The 13450-nt window shown below is 33.9% G+C and overlaps 1 protein-coding gene across 1 annotated transcript; it reads left to right on the top strand.

Annotated features, from left to right (window-relative positions):
• The first annotated feature begins 10045 nt into the window (after positions 1–10045).
• Positions 10046–11684, top strand: LOC104088754 (protein PYRICULARIA ORYZAE RESISTANCE 21). The gene is made up of 3 exons (XM_009593491.4): positions 10046–10259; positions 10487–10568; positions 10777–11684. The coding sequence occupies exons 1-3, from the start codon at positions 10236–10238 to the stop codon at positions 11457–11459; spliced, it is 789 nt and encodes a 262-aa protein (XP_009591786.1). The 5' UTR covers positions 10046–10235; the 3' UTR covers positions 11460–11684.
• Positions 11685–13450: the final 1766 nt, after the last annotated feature.

Below are 13450 nucleotides of genomic sequence, written 5' to 3'. Positions count from 1 at the left end.
CATTATCAATATTGAAAGGTCAAGTATCCACATTTTGCAAGAGCCTAGTGTATGATAATACATAGAAGCAGAAACTCTAAAAAACTCAAGCTAGTTATACACAAATTATTATTGCAGTCAAGATTCTAGTACTAAAAAATTGCCTTTTATTATCACTAAGTAAGAATAATCAAAATTTTCAAACATACAAGAACCACATCTGACAAATCTCCGCACTAAGCGAAAGTATATACGTTGTAGTCCGCACGCGAGGCGATAAAAATTGTGCTCGAAGGAAAGGCCGTATGCTCTACCCTTGTACACGCCTCCAACCACGTTCAACCACAATGGGAGAGAAAAAAACTCACCGAGATAAAGTTGCATGAAGGTCTTAGTAGGGTTTTGCTCTTTGCCCAATTCTTATAATGGCAACGGCATCGGTCAAGTCACGTCCACTGCATTATTTCTCTTTACCCAATTGAAATGGGGACAAAAAAGTCACACTAACACCAACCACCGCTTTCGCAGCCGTGAGTCTCCTTCGTCTACAACTGATAACCACCTCAATATATCCCAAACCACCGACTTGAACGGAGGTTCTGACTCCGACAAGCTCCCAGTAGAAGAACAAAGACTATAAACAAAGACAAGCTCCCAGTAAAAGAAGAAGAACGGCAAAAAGAGGAAAACGTGTTGTGAAATTTAGGGGCAAGAAAGAGTGTAATGAAGGTGAGGTTAGAGGCTGAAACGGCGCAGTTAGGAAAGAGGTAAACCACCCAATTATCTTAATTATCAAATACTTTAATTCTGTGTAGTGGAATTTATGTGTAATATTAAAGTTTCTGAAAATATTATGCCCATAGTTGTAATATTTTCAAGCAAATGTAGTAATTAGCAAGATGTGATCAATTATTTTATTATTCCTTCCCGTCCACTTTAATTGAGTTTTTAGATGTTTTAACATATATTAAGAAATTCATCTTTTAGCATTAATTAACAACGAAATTGACCATGAAATATAAATAATCCTGATAAAGTGTAATTCATCTTTTAGCATTAATTAACAATGAAATTACTATTAATAATTTAAAATAAATCATAAGCTAATGTAATTATTAATTTACAAGCTAATTTCTACTAAACCACTTTTACGTAGTTAAGTATCAAGTAATTGTCTAATCAATCACTAATATTACTTAAGAATATCACTAATGCACTTCTACTTAGTGTAGTTATCATTTTATAAACTAATCAATGGGTAATATTTCTTAAGAATACTGCTAATACACGTCTACTTAGTAGAATTTTCAATGTATAGGCTAATCTATCACTAATTTTTCTTACCTGTATTACTAATACATTCCTACTTAGAGTAATTCTCAATGTATAAGCTAATCAATCAATAATAATTCTTAAGAATATTATTAATACACTTCTACTTAATTAGTATAATTATTAATATATGGGCTAATCAATCACTAATATTACTTAAGGATATCACTAATACATATCTACTTTTTATAATTATCAATTTATAAGCTAATTAATCGCTAATATTTCTTACTGATATTGCAAATACACTTCTGCTTAATGTAATTCTCAGTGTATAAACTAATCAATTAGTAATAGTTCTTAAGACTATTAGTGATAAACTTTTACTTAATCAGTATAATTACTAATAGATAGGCTAATCAATTATTAATATTACTTAAGCATACCACTAATATGCATCTACTTTATGTAATTATTAATTTATAAGCTAATCAATCGCTAATATTTCTTACTGATATTACTAATACACTTATACTTAGTGTAATTCTTAATGCATAAGCTAATCAATCAGTAATAGTTTTTAAGACAATACTAATACACTTCTACTTAATTAGTATAATTATCAATGTATAGGCTAATGAATCACTAGCGTTACTTCAGGATACCACTAATATTACTTAAATAATCACAAACATTTCTCACAAATAGCATTAATACACTTCCATTTAGTGTATATGTAACGACCCGACCGGTCGTTTTGAACATTTACGCTCCTTTCAACTATTTGAAGTCTTGAATAATTTCCTACGAGGTATTATGACTTGTGTGAATTGTTGGTTTTGGTTTAAAGGTATTTCAGAGTTAACTTGGAAAAATAAATTTTTAGGTTGAAAGTTTAAGTTGAAATAGTTTACCGGATATTGACTTATGTGTTAAAGACCTCAAAATTTAATTCTAATGGTTGCAATAGCTCCGTATGGTGATTTGAACTTAGGAGCGTGTAAGAAAAATTATTTAGAAGTCCGTAGTGGAATTAAGCTTGAAATGCCGAAAGTTAAATTTTGGGAAGTTTGACCGGGGGTTGACTTTTTGATATCGAGGTCGAAATATGATTCTGGAAAATTGAATAGCTTCATTATGTCATTTATGACTTGTGTGCAAAATTTGAAGTCATTCCGGATTGATTTGATATATTTCGGCACATGATATAGAATTTGAAAGTTCAAAGTCCATAGATTTTGATTTGAGGTGCGATTCGTCGTTTTGATGTTATTTGATATGGTTTGAGGCCTCGAGTAATTCCGTGTTATGTTATGGAATGTATTGGTATATTTGGTTGAGCTCCCGAGGGACTTGAGTGTATTTTTGGATCATTGGTTGAGAGATTAATAAAGTTAAGAAATTAGTGAGTTTGGTCATGGTCAATATCGGGTCAAGGCGACCTCTTTTCAGTATTTTGAGTGCGCAAGCAGGTCCGTAGCATGTTTTATGATTGAAATTCATATATGGTTTGTATATGGAGGTTCCGGATGAGTTTCGGGATAAGTTTTGAGCGAGTCCGGACATTTCGGCACTCTAATATTGTTTTGGCACTTTTGGGGACGCGAACCGCATATTTTTGGGCGCTGAGGCGAAGGAGGGACGCGGATAGCAGCAGAATTTCGCGGCCGCGCTCAAATATTCGCGGACCGCGTAATTCTGTCTGAGGCCGCGCTCCAGGAAGTTCTGCAGATTCGTTGGTACGACTTCAGAAGCCTATATCTTGTGATTTATAAGGAATTTTGAGATGATGCAAAAACGAAAGATGTAGCCCTTCGTGTCTAGTTTCCAAAAAAGATAAATAAGTCATAATTTGTACATTTATAGAGAACGTTATGTCCAAAATACTAAAGCCTGGCAGTGCAACCCCAGGAATTTCGCTGCCGCACCATTATTTTCGCGACCGCGGGACATGGGGCTCGGCCGCACTTAGAATTTCGCTGACCGCGAATTTGGAGTTCAGAGTATGTACTATATATCTAAGGTTTAGGGTATTATTTCACACTTTGGATCTAGGGAGCTCGGTTTGTGATATTTTTTCGTTCGTTTTGTCAAGAAATTCATCGTAGTAAGTGATTCTAACTCGAATTTGGTTAATATACATGAATATATCAATGATTTCATCATCTGATTAGTACTTTGAGGTGAAAATTTGAGAAAAATTGTAGAAACTTTATAAAATGAATTTTCGAGATTTGAACACCGATTCAGAGTCGGATTTGAGTGAAATTAGTATGGTTGAACTCATAATTGGATGGGTTGTCGGATTTTGTGAGTTTTGTCGGATTTCGAGACGTGGGACCCACGAGTAATTTTTGGCGAATAATTTTGAATTTTGTAAAAATATTAGTATTTTGATATGGAATTAATCCTATAAATTTTGTGGGCTGAATCAAATTAATTGTGACTAGATTCGAACCGTTTGAAAGTTGATACGCGCAGTGTGGAATTGTTGGAGCATTGCTTAGCTTGCTCGACATTGGATTTGGCTTGTTCGAGGTAAGTAACTCTTCTAATTTTGGAGTTGAGGGTATGAACCTTGAATATATGTATTTCGTAAATTGCTGGGAGGTGACGCACATGCTAGGTGACATGTGTGTGAGCGTGCACTATAGAAATTATGACATAATTATTTCAGTAAAATTTTGTAGTTAAATGATCTTGGCATTTTCCATCCGGTTTTATGAGTTAAAGAAATTGAGCTGAAAAGCATATTGAAAATCATGTTGAGGCTATGTGCCAGTATTATTGGGACCACATAGGTCATATTATTATGAATTATTTATTTTAAATTGAAAATTCATACTCAGTCATATTCATTTCATTACATATCATATCCCAGTCTCTATTGTTATTTATTGATATATCATATCATCATTTTGGGCTATTCTCATGACATTGTGTGCCTATGACAGAGAGACCGGAGAGATTGATGACTGAGGGAGGCCGGGGGCCTGATTGTGAAGATATTTTTTTCTGGGATCGGCTTGCACGCCACAACACATCATATTGGCTTTATATATATTATATTATTGCACGTGAGTTGGCTGTGCGGATCCATATATTATACTATTGCACGTGTGTTGGTCGTGCAACACATGAGTTGGTCGTGCATCACGTGAGTTGGTCGTGCAGCACGTAAGTTGGTCGTGCTTATAGCGCTTGGGTTGTAGGAGCCCCTCATGAGTATGTACACACCCCCAGTGAGCACAGTCGACTATAAACAGGGATCAGGTTATACGCAACAACATGTATTATATAGCGCTGAGTGATTGAGTGTACTAAACATAGTGAGAGAGAATGTAAGACAGTGAGATTGAGTACTCTAAGAGTGTGAATACATGAGTACAATCTCTGAGATACATTGCATTGACGTGCACACATGACATACATGCATAGAGATGTGTTTTCCTCATGCTACGATATAACATTATTCATGATTTCTCATAAATATTGACAGATAGGCATAGTGATACATTTGTTTTACATTGGTTATCTCGAAAGAAAATGAGACATTTTATTTATTATTGAAAGGATTTTGGAAAAATTACTATTTTCAAACTTATTTATATTTTTGATAATTTCGGTAAACGATTCAAACTTATTCATATTTTTGATAATTTCGGTAAACGATTTGGGTTTTCACTGATGTACTTGAAAGGCAGAACTATTTTCAGAAGTCACGATTTAGTTGAGCATTTATTCTTTGAGTTACTTCTGGTATTACTTATTTTATATTGTTATGATCTATTGTTGGTTATGGAAGTTGGACTCTGACCTTGGTACAAGCTCGTCACTACTTTCAACCTAAGGCTACGTTTGTTACTTATTCAGTACATGGGGTCGGTTGTACTGATACTACACTTCTGCACATTGCGTGCAGATATTGGTTGTCGTTGTTGTTGTGTTCGATGGTTACCGGATTTGAAGTTGTACCTGCGTTCCGGTTGTTGCTGCCTCTTGTTCATGGTAGCCTGATTCATGCAAACTCTGTTTATGTACTTTTCAAATAGATGATGTATTATTTCATACCAGCTTTGTATACTCTATTATTAGAAGCTCATGATTTGTACTACCCATTCTTGGGAAAATGTAATAGTTTCATATATTTTCTTTAATAATTGTCTTGTTAAATTATGTTGGAATTGGATAGTGATTAGTTGGCTTACCTAACGGGTTGGGTTAGGTGTCATCACGACTAGTTAAATTTTAGATCATGACAATATAATTATTGATGTATCGGCTAATCAATCACTAGCGTTACTTATATAAGGATACCACTAGTTCACGAATACTTAGTGTTATTATCAATGTATATAGGCTAATCAATCAGCAACATTACTTACATATATATTATTAATACACTTATACTTCGTGTAATTATCAATATACAAGCTAAATACAATTAATACACTTTTGCATAGTATATTATCAATGTGTATGATAATCAATTGTTAACGTTACTTAAGGACATCATTAATACACTTCTACTTACAGTAATTATCAATTTATAAGATAAACTATCACTAATATTTCTTACGAAAATGACTAATACACTTCTTCTTAGTGTTTAATTATTAATGTATAGGTTAATCAATGTAGTTAAGGATACTACAAAATCACTTTTACTTTGTGTAATTATAAATTACTAAGCTAATTACCACCAATATATTTTAAGTAGTGTATTACCTTCACTTAGTGTAAATTTTAATAAATAGGCTAATCAACCACTAAGATAATTAAGTAAATACTTACTGAGGGACTTACCGACGGCCTCCCTTGGTATTGTGTAATAAAAAATACAAAATAATTATCTATAAGATTATATATTTAAGTTACCGACGGAAGTTCATCGGTACTGTAAGAACAAAATTCAAAATATTATGTAAATGCAGTAGGATTGAGTACGTCGATAACTTTATTTTCTTTTTTATTTTTTTTTAAAAGCACCGACAGACACCGAAAGTTGTCCGTCGGTTATATTTTTAAAAAAATAGAAATTAAAAAGTTCAAAAGTACCGAGGGACTCCGTCGGAAAATCCTTCGGAATAACGTCGGAAAAAAGTCTATCGATACTGCTGCGTCGGTAAACAACTATTTTTTTAGTAGTGCTTCTTGTTGGCTCTCGCTTCTTTTGCGGGTTTAGTTTAGTTTAGGTAAGTCATACCATGAACTGAAAATCCATATAATACCATATAGCGATAGGTTTAAATTATACATACTATTGAAGAATGTAATTTAACCGGCTATAATATGCCATTAATATAATCTACTTTGTAGGTTATTGTATCATACTTGAGATATGTAAATGTTATATTATAATTGGTTTATACATTAATAATAATAAAAATAGATATACAATACAAAAATACGTGTTTTGCTTAAAATTGGATAAAAGTTATTGCCATTATATGTGTATATATAGAGAGAGGCAGAGAGAAATTTAATAGTAATAAATAAACATAGTGAATTGAAATGATACTTATAATTTCAAAATCAATATTGTAAGCATCATTAAGAACAAACTGAGAGTTGATAAAAGAAGACGTAACGGGATGTTTGTGATATAACTCATATCAGTATTATTTCTACAGAAAAGAAAAAAACCAAAACTAAACACAGCACTTTAATAACTAAAGGAGAATGTAATTTCAAATATAGTTCAAAAAGATTTCTCCTAATACAAGAAACCAGATGATCTTTCTCTGTATTGGGTCTCTCCACTATTATGGGCAATGCGGTACCGTATCTGGATGTCATGGGCTTTACTCACAAGTCACATGGCTGCTGCGAAAGGAATAATTAAACCCAACCACTTAAACTAAAAATAGTCGAGAGAGGTATAATATATGCATAATTTATGTATTATATGTGTATAATAATATATAATCAATGTATAAACTATGTATATGACAAAAAAAGTAAACATTAAATATGGACGACTATTTGTGTAAGTAAAAGTAGCACGACCTAGCCAGTTTTCGGACTGGTAATTAAAAAATAGCCAATGTTTGTAAAGTAATTGAAAAACTAGTCACTATTTTGCTGCAACACGGAAAATTCCAGCATAATATATTTGAGATTTGGTGCACCTGTGTATGAACTTCCAGCATATTATGCTGGAACTCCCAACACACGGAAAGTTCCAGCATAATATACTGGAGTTTGGAGCACCTGTGTATGAACTTCCAGCATATTATGCTGAAATATTTTTCGGATTCTGAACAGTGTTTTCATTCAGATTTATCTTTACTTGAAAATTGGCTAAAATTCGATTACTTTTGAAACTATAGCTTTTTTTCAATTATCACTTGTAAATATGACTATTTTTTTAAATTCACCCTTTGTGTAAAGATCCCCTGCAAAAGTGTGGAGATTGAAAAAAATAGCCCCGTAAGGGGCTAGCCTTAGTCGAATGTCCCAAATATTGACGGTATTTAAAAAATGACCCCTCTACTTCGCACATAGTTATTGCTTTTCAACGTTTCCCTGTCTGATTGGTAGAGTTTATGCTGCTAGAGGAAAAGAAGGAATGGAAAATTACCAAATGCAGATTAATCATTTCTCATTCATTTTCCCCTTCTACTTTTTCTCTTTGATTTAGGGGCCGACCCGGCACCGACCGGCTGAGAACTTCCTTTTCCTCAGTTTCCAAAATTCCAAGTAATTAAAGGGTTATAATTGACTAAGTTAGGCCCATCACTGCCAGCCTTCCATACCCACCGTCGGCACTAAACTTTCACCTAAAAGGATTTGCACATTATTTAGTTAAAACTTGTGAATTGTGATGTTATACCTTTGACTTTCTACATCATCAATATCAATTTGGCTATTTTTATTCTCCCTCGTTCTCGTTGGTTCTGTGACTTAATTTCAAATGTATTAGAGATAAGACAGAGAAATACAGATTAGAAATTAAAGCACAAAAAGTGAAACAAAACTTTGCTACATTGTTGGTGTAAAAGAGATTCTTGTACAAGTTGAAGGGGGTAAAGTATTTATTTTGCGACCACTAGCACTTTTAAAAGATATGAAGAAATGTCCTATCATTAACATGACCGCTCAACAAGATTGGAGCATAAAACCAAACTTTATTGCCTTAATTTTTTTTTTTTTAAAAACGTCATATATATTTAATTTAAAATTATTTTTCCAGCGTTTAGATACAAAATCATTAATTATTATCTTATAATCGATTTGTTCTCATAATTCAATTTCAATTGATAATATAGCTAATAGATCTCTCAACTTTGTATCTACCATATTCCGTTGACTTGGATCGTATATATTTTTAGAGATACAGTTATTCAAATCATTTAAGAATTCTTGATTTTCTGGAACTATGTCAAATTTCGTAGTAACTTCTTCTAGATTTTCTTCTTGGATGTTATTATCATCTAACTCAACTCTATGAGTGACTTGTTCATTTGAAGAACATCCTTCCATATTTTCTCATTCAAGATATTTATTATTTGTTAAAAATCTATCCAGGGCTCCCTTTTGGGATTTAATTAATTCTTCACATTTTTTTCCCTTTTTGCATAACCGGATTCATATTTTCTAGTTAAAAATTTTAAATTGAATATAATCTAATAATAACTAAAACAAGAATATATACTTAGGAAGTAAGAATATCAATAATGACAGATTTTCAATGAAAAAATATAATATAAAGTTAGAATAATAAAATTTGGTTAAAAAATTTGATAGGTTGATATCACGGTATCGAAATAGTATTGTATTTCTTCAAAATAATGATTGTTTTTGTCTTGTTGCAATGCTTGAAATTTTGAAGAGGACACCCAAAAGCAAACTTTGATCTTTTGTGAGCACACAACGATAAATTTTTTGGAATGGAATATAGGAATAGTTAATAAGGAGAGAGTAAGAATAAATGAAAGAGACAATAAAAAAGACAAAAATATAAGAATAGTAATGTGAACCAATGTTACATGGCACCCTCACAATCTTCGCCATGGCCAACCTGTTGTGGGGGTGGCTCGTAAGTGAGTCCCTCACTTGTTACGGCTATGGCGGGATCTCGCACCTTGCTCGTCCATCTCCTCTTTTGTTTTTGTTTCCTTGTCTCTCCCTTGAAGGTTGCCCACCTTGCTCGTCCCTCTCCTCTTTTGTTTTTGTTTCCTTGTCTCTCCCTCGAAGGTTGCCTAATTATTTCCATCGACTTTCATGGATATAATTAGTCAAGAAATTAGACACCAACTGTCCCTGCATAAAATAAAAATAAAATTTAATTTCTCCCTTCCAACACTATATGCATGATTTTTTTTTTAATAATATATAACATACAACTTTTAAAATAAAAGGGGGACCCCAAAAAGTTGGGGCCAAGCCATTTAGTTGCCTTGTTCAGCCGCCATGATTATTAATTTACACTTTTTATTTGTAGTTTCTTCTTTCCCATCTAAATTTATTTGATTACTCAGTCTTATTATTATCTTTTCTTCTTTCCATCTATAGACTATAATCTGGAGGAGAAATTTTCTGATCCACTTTTTTGTTGACAAACTATATATATAGCTAGTTAAAAAGGCTCAATCAGCTGAAAACAGTTTGTGGTGTTAGTAACATGCACTAGTTACCATGTGGTATGAGTTAACTCTGTATTCCCTGTTAAATAAGTATTTGCTTGGTAACTAAGGGAAGGTGAGATGTGACTATCAAAGCCAGCATATGCAAATGGAGAGTATATAGTCAGTAATCTTAGGTCCCCCCACCAAATTCTAGTGGCTGCCAATTTTGATGATATCATTTCTTTCAACTTCCATGACGTGTTCCTACTCTATTCCTTCAACTATTTTATTACTTCCTAGTACTACATTTCTTCTTCATAAGACATTTCTCCTCATCTTCCTTTCATACGAGAAAAATATACTGTTTTCCTCCTCAGCACAAAGAATTCCATTTTCTGTAAGTTCAGATCAATCATGGGTGGTGACAAAACTGAAAAGGTATGATCTTCCACAACTCTTTTTCCTTCTATCTATATTTCCGTCTAAAGTGATCTATACTTCTTCTATCACGATTTCTGAACAACAATAAACTAGCTTATTATTGCATTATTATTGCATAATATCGTTCAGTGAATTAATCTTTTTTATAACTGTAAGAGCTGTGATATTGTGCTTAATTAATTACTTGACAAATAACCCCATCATACTAACTAATCGTTTAACAGACCACTATAATGGTGCTCAAGGTTGATCTTCAGTGCTCCTGCTGCTATAAGAAGGTCAAAAAAGTTCTCTGTAAATTCCCTCGTATGTCTCTTTTACTTGAATTCTCTAAGTAAACTATAGTTATCCGCTATTTTTCTTTATGTTTTCTTGAAATTCTATTTCAAAGTAGATGGACAAAATCAATCATGGAATACTATGATGGGGAATATATATATATATATATATGATCATATATGGATAAAAATTAATTTGAATTTTTTTTTGTGATGTTAAAATTTTCGGGCAAGAGAAATTAGAGACCAGGTATATGATGAGAAGGCTAATACAGTGACAATCACTGTGGTATGCTGCGATCCTGAGAGATTTCGTGACAAATTGTGTAGTAAAGGATGTGGAGTAATTAAGAGCATTGAAATCAAAGACCCTCCAAAGCCCAAAGCTCCTGAAAAGCCCAAACAGCCAGAGCCCGAAAAGCCTAAACAACCTGAGAAGCCTACGGTTGTCATCATTGAAAAGCCCAAGGAACCCGAGAAGCCTAAACAACCTGAGAAGCCTACTGTTGTTATCATTGAAAAGCCCAAGGAGCCCGAAAAACCGAAAGTACCGGAAAAGCCCAAGCCCAAAGAGCCCGAAAAGACCAAAGAATGTCCTAAACCTAATCCAGTGGCTCCACCATCACAACCACCACCGCCACCACGAGGATATTGTTGTGGACAATGCTACGAGGGTCATATCGGGGGCCCATGTTATCAATGGTACGGGAGACCGGTCCCTCCGGCACCACCGGGATATTGTTGTGGACAATGCTCCGAGGGTCATATCGGGGGCCCATGTTATGAATGGTACGGAAGACCGGTCCCATGTTACGATAACTATGGGCCTGGGCCGTATGTCTATGGAAGGGGCTTTTATGTGAGCAGATGTGACCAATACTTAAGTGAAGAAAATGCCACAGGATGCTCAATTATGTAAGTGTGGTCCAATGGCTGCTTCATCGTTACGGGTCATTATTCGTTATCTACCTTTTCATTGGGCTCCTCTTAATGTGGATGTCATTTTCTTTACAGATTGTGATAGGTGAAAAACAATATATATAGGTTCTTTTTTCCTTTTCTTTTTCTGTTGTAAAATAGAATAAAAGTTGTTAAGCAAATTGCCGGTAAAGCTTTGATTAATAAATGCCATTTTACAACATTACTAGTGGTCTAATGGATCTACTATCTACTATTACATAGTTTCCAGTTACTTTATTTACAATGAATGCATAAATATGGTTTTCAATATCTTTTGCACTTATTTTTTTCATAGCCATTTATATTTTCTCATAGGGAAACAAAACATTAGTTGACAAAGTATGTACTTTTTGTAACGATCCGATCGGTCGTTTTGGGCATTTACACTCCTTTCAACTATTTGAAATCTTGAATAGTTTCATATGATATATTATGACGTGTGTGAATCGTCGGTTTTGAATTTCAGGTGTTTCGGGATTAATTCGGAAAAAATGAAACTCATATTTAAAGGTTAAGCTGAAAAGGTTGACCAGATGTTAACTTATGTGTAAACGACCCCGGAATAGAGTTTTGACGATTCCAATAGCTCTGTATGGTAGTTTTGGACTTAGGAGTGTGTCTGGATATTTATTTTGAAGTCCGTAGTTGAATTTGGCTTGAAATGGCAAAAATAGAAAATTTAAGTTTGAAAGTTTGACCAGGGAGTTGATTTTTTGATATCGGGGTCAGAATTCAGTTCTGAAAATTTCCATAGGTGTGATAACCCAAGATGTCATCTTTAAATTTAATAATTAATTCTGTGTTCTAAGACCTCAAAAAGCACTATTTATTATTCCTCGACTTGCGTGCGTAATCTGTAAAAATTTTCGAAAAGTTTTCAGGTGAAAAATAGATTAAAATGTGAATTAGAGCTTTAAAACTCAATTGAGTTGACTTTGGTCAACATTTTGAGCAAACGAACTCGGATCAGTGTTTTAACAGTTCCGGTAGGTCCGTATCGTGATTTGAGACTTGGGCGTATGCCCGGAATCAAATTCCGAGGTCCCTAGCCCGAGATATGGAATTTTGATAAAAATTTTAAAGTTTAAGTTCAAATAGTTATCGGATGTCGAATTATGTGCAAATGACCCCGGAATAGAATTTTGATGATTCCAACAGCTCCGTATGGTGATTTTGGACTTAGGAGCGTGATCGAAATTTTATTTGGAAGTTCGTAGTGGAATTAGGCTTGAAATGCCGAAAGTTGAATTTTTGGGAAGTTTGACCGAGGGGTTGACTTTTTGATATCGGGGTCGAAATCCGATTCTGAAAATTTTTATAGCTCTGTTATGTCATTTATGACTTGGGTACAAAACTTGAGGTCAATCGGACTTGATTTGATAGGTTCCGATATTGTTTGTAGAAATTGAAAGTTTCAAAGTTCATTAGGCTTGAATCTATGTGTGATTCGTGATTTTAGCATTGTTTGATGTGATTTGAGGTTTCAAATAAGTTCGTATGATATTTTAGGACTTGTTGGTGTATTGGGTTAAGGTCCCGAGGGCCTCGGGTGAGTTTCGGATGGTTAACGGATCAAAAGTGGGACTTAGCTGCTGCAAGTTTTCTGCTGGAAATGCTGCCAAAATCGGGCTGCCTGACAAAATCGAGCTCCCTGACAAATCTGTAAGTTATAAAAACAGGAGACTTCGTCCCATTTTTCTTTTTGACGAATTGGAGCTTGAGGAGAGGCGATTTTGATATATTTTCAAGGAAAAATATTTGGGTAAGTGATTCTAACTTGGATTTGGTCAATATACACGAATATATCATTGTTTTCACCATTTAATTAGTGTTTTGAGATTGAAATTTGGAAAATTTTAGAAAACTCATAGAAACGAATTTTTGAGATTTCGGTATCGATCCGAAGTCGGATTTGAGTGAAATTGGTATGGTTGGACTCGTAATTGAATG

Source organism: Nicotiana tomentosiformis, chromosome 5 (genome assembly GCF_000390325.3).
Source record: "Nicotiana tomentosiformis chromosome 5, ASM39032v3, whole genome shotgun sequence".
NCBI classification, from domain to species: domain Eukaryota; kingdom Viridiplantae; phylum Streptophyta; class Magnoliopsida; order Solanales; family Solanaceae; genus Nicotiana; species Nicotiana tomentosiformis.
This window is presented reverse-complemented; position numbering and strand designations above follow the sequence as displayed.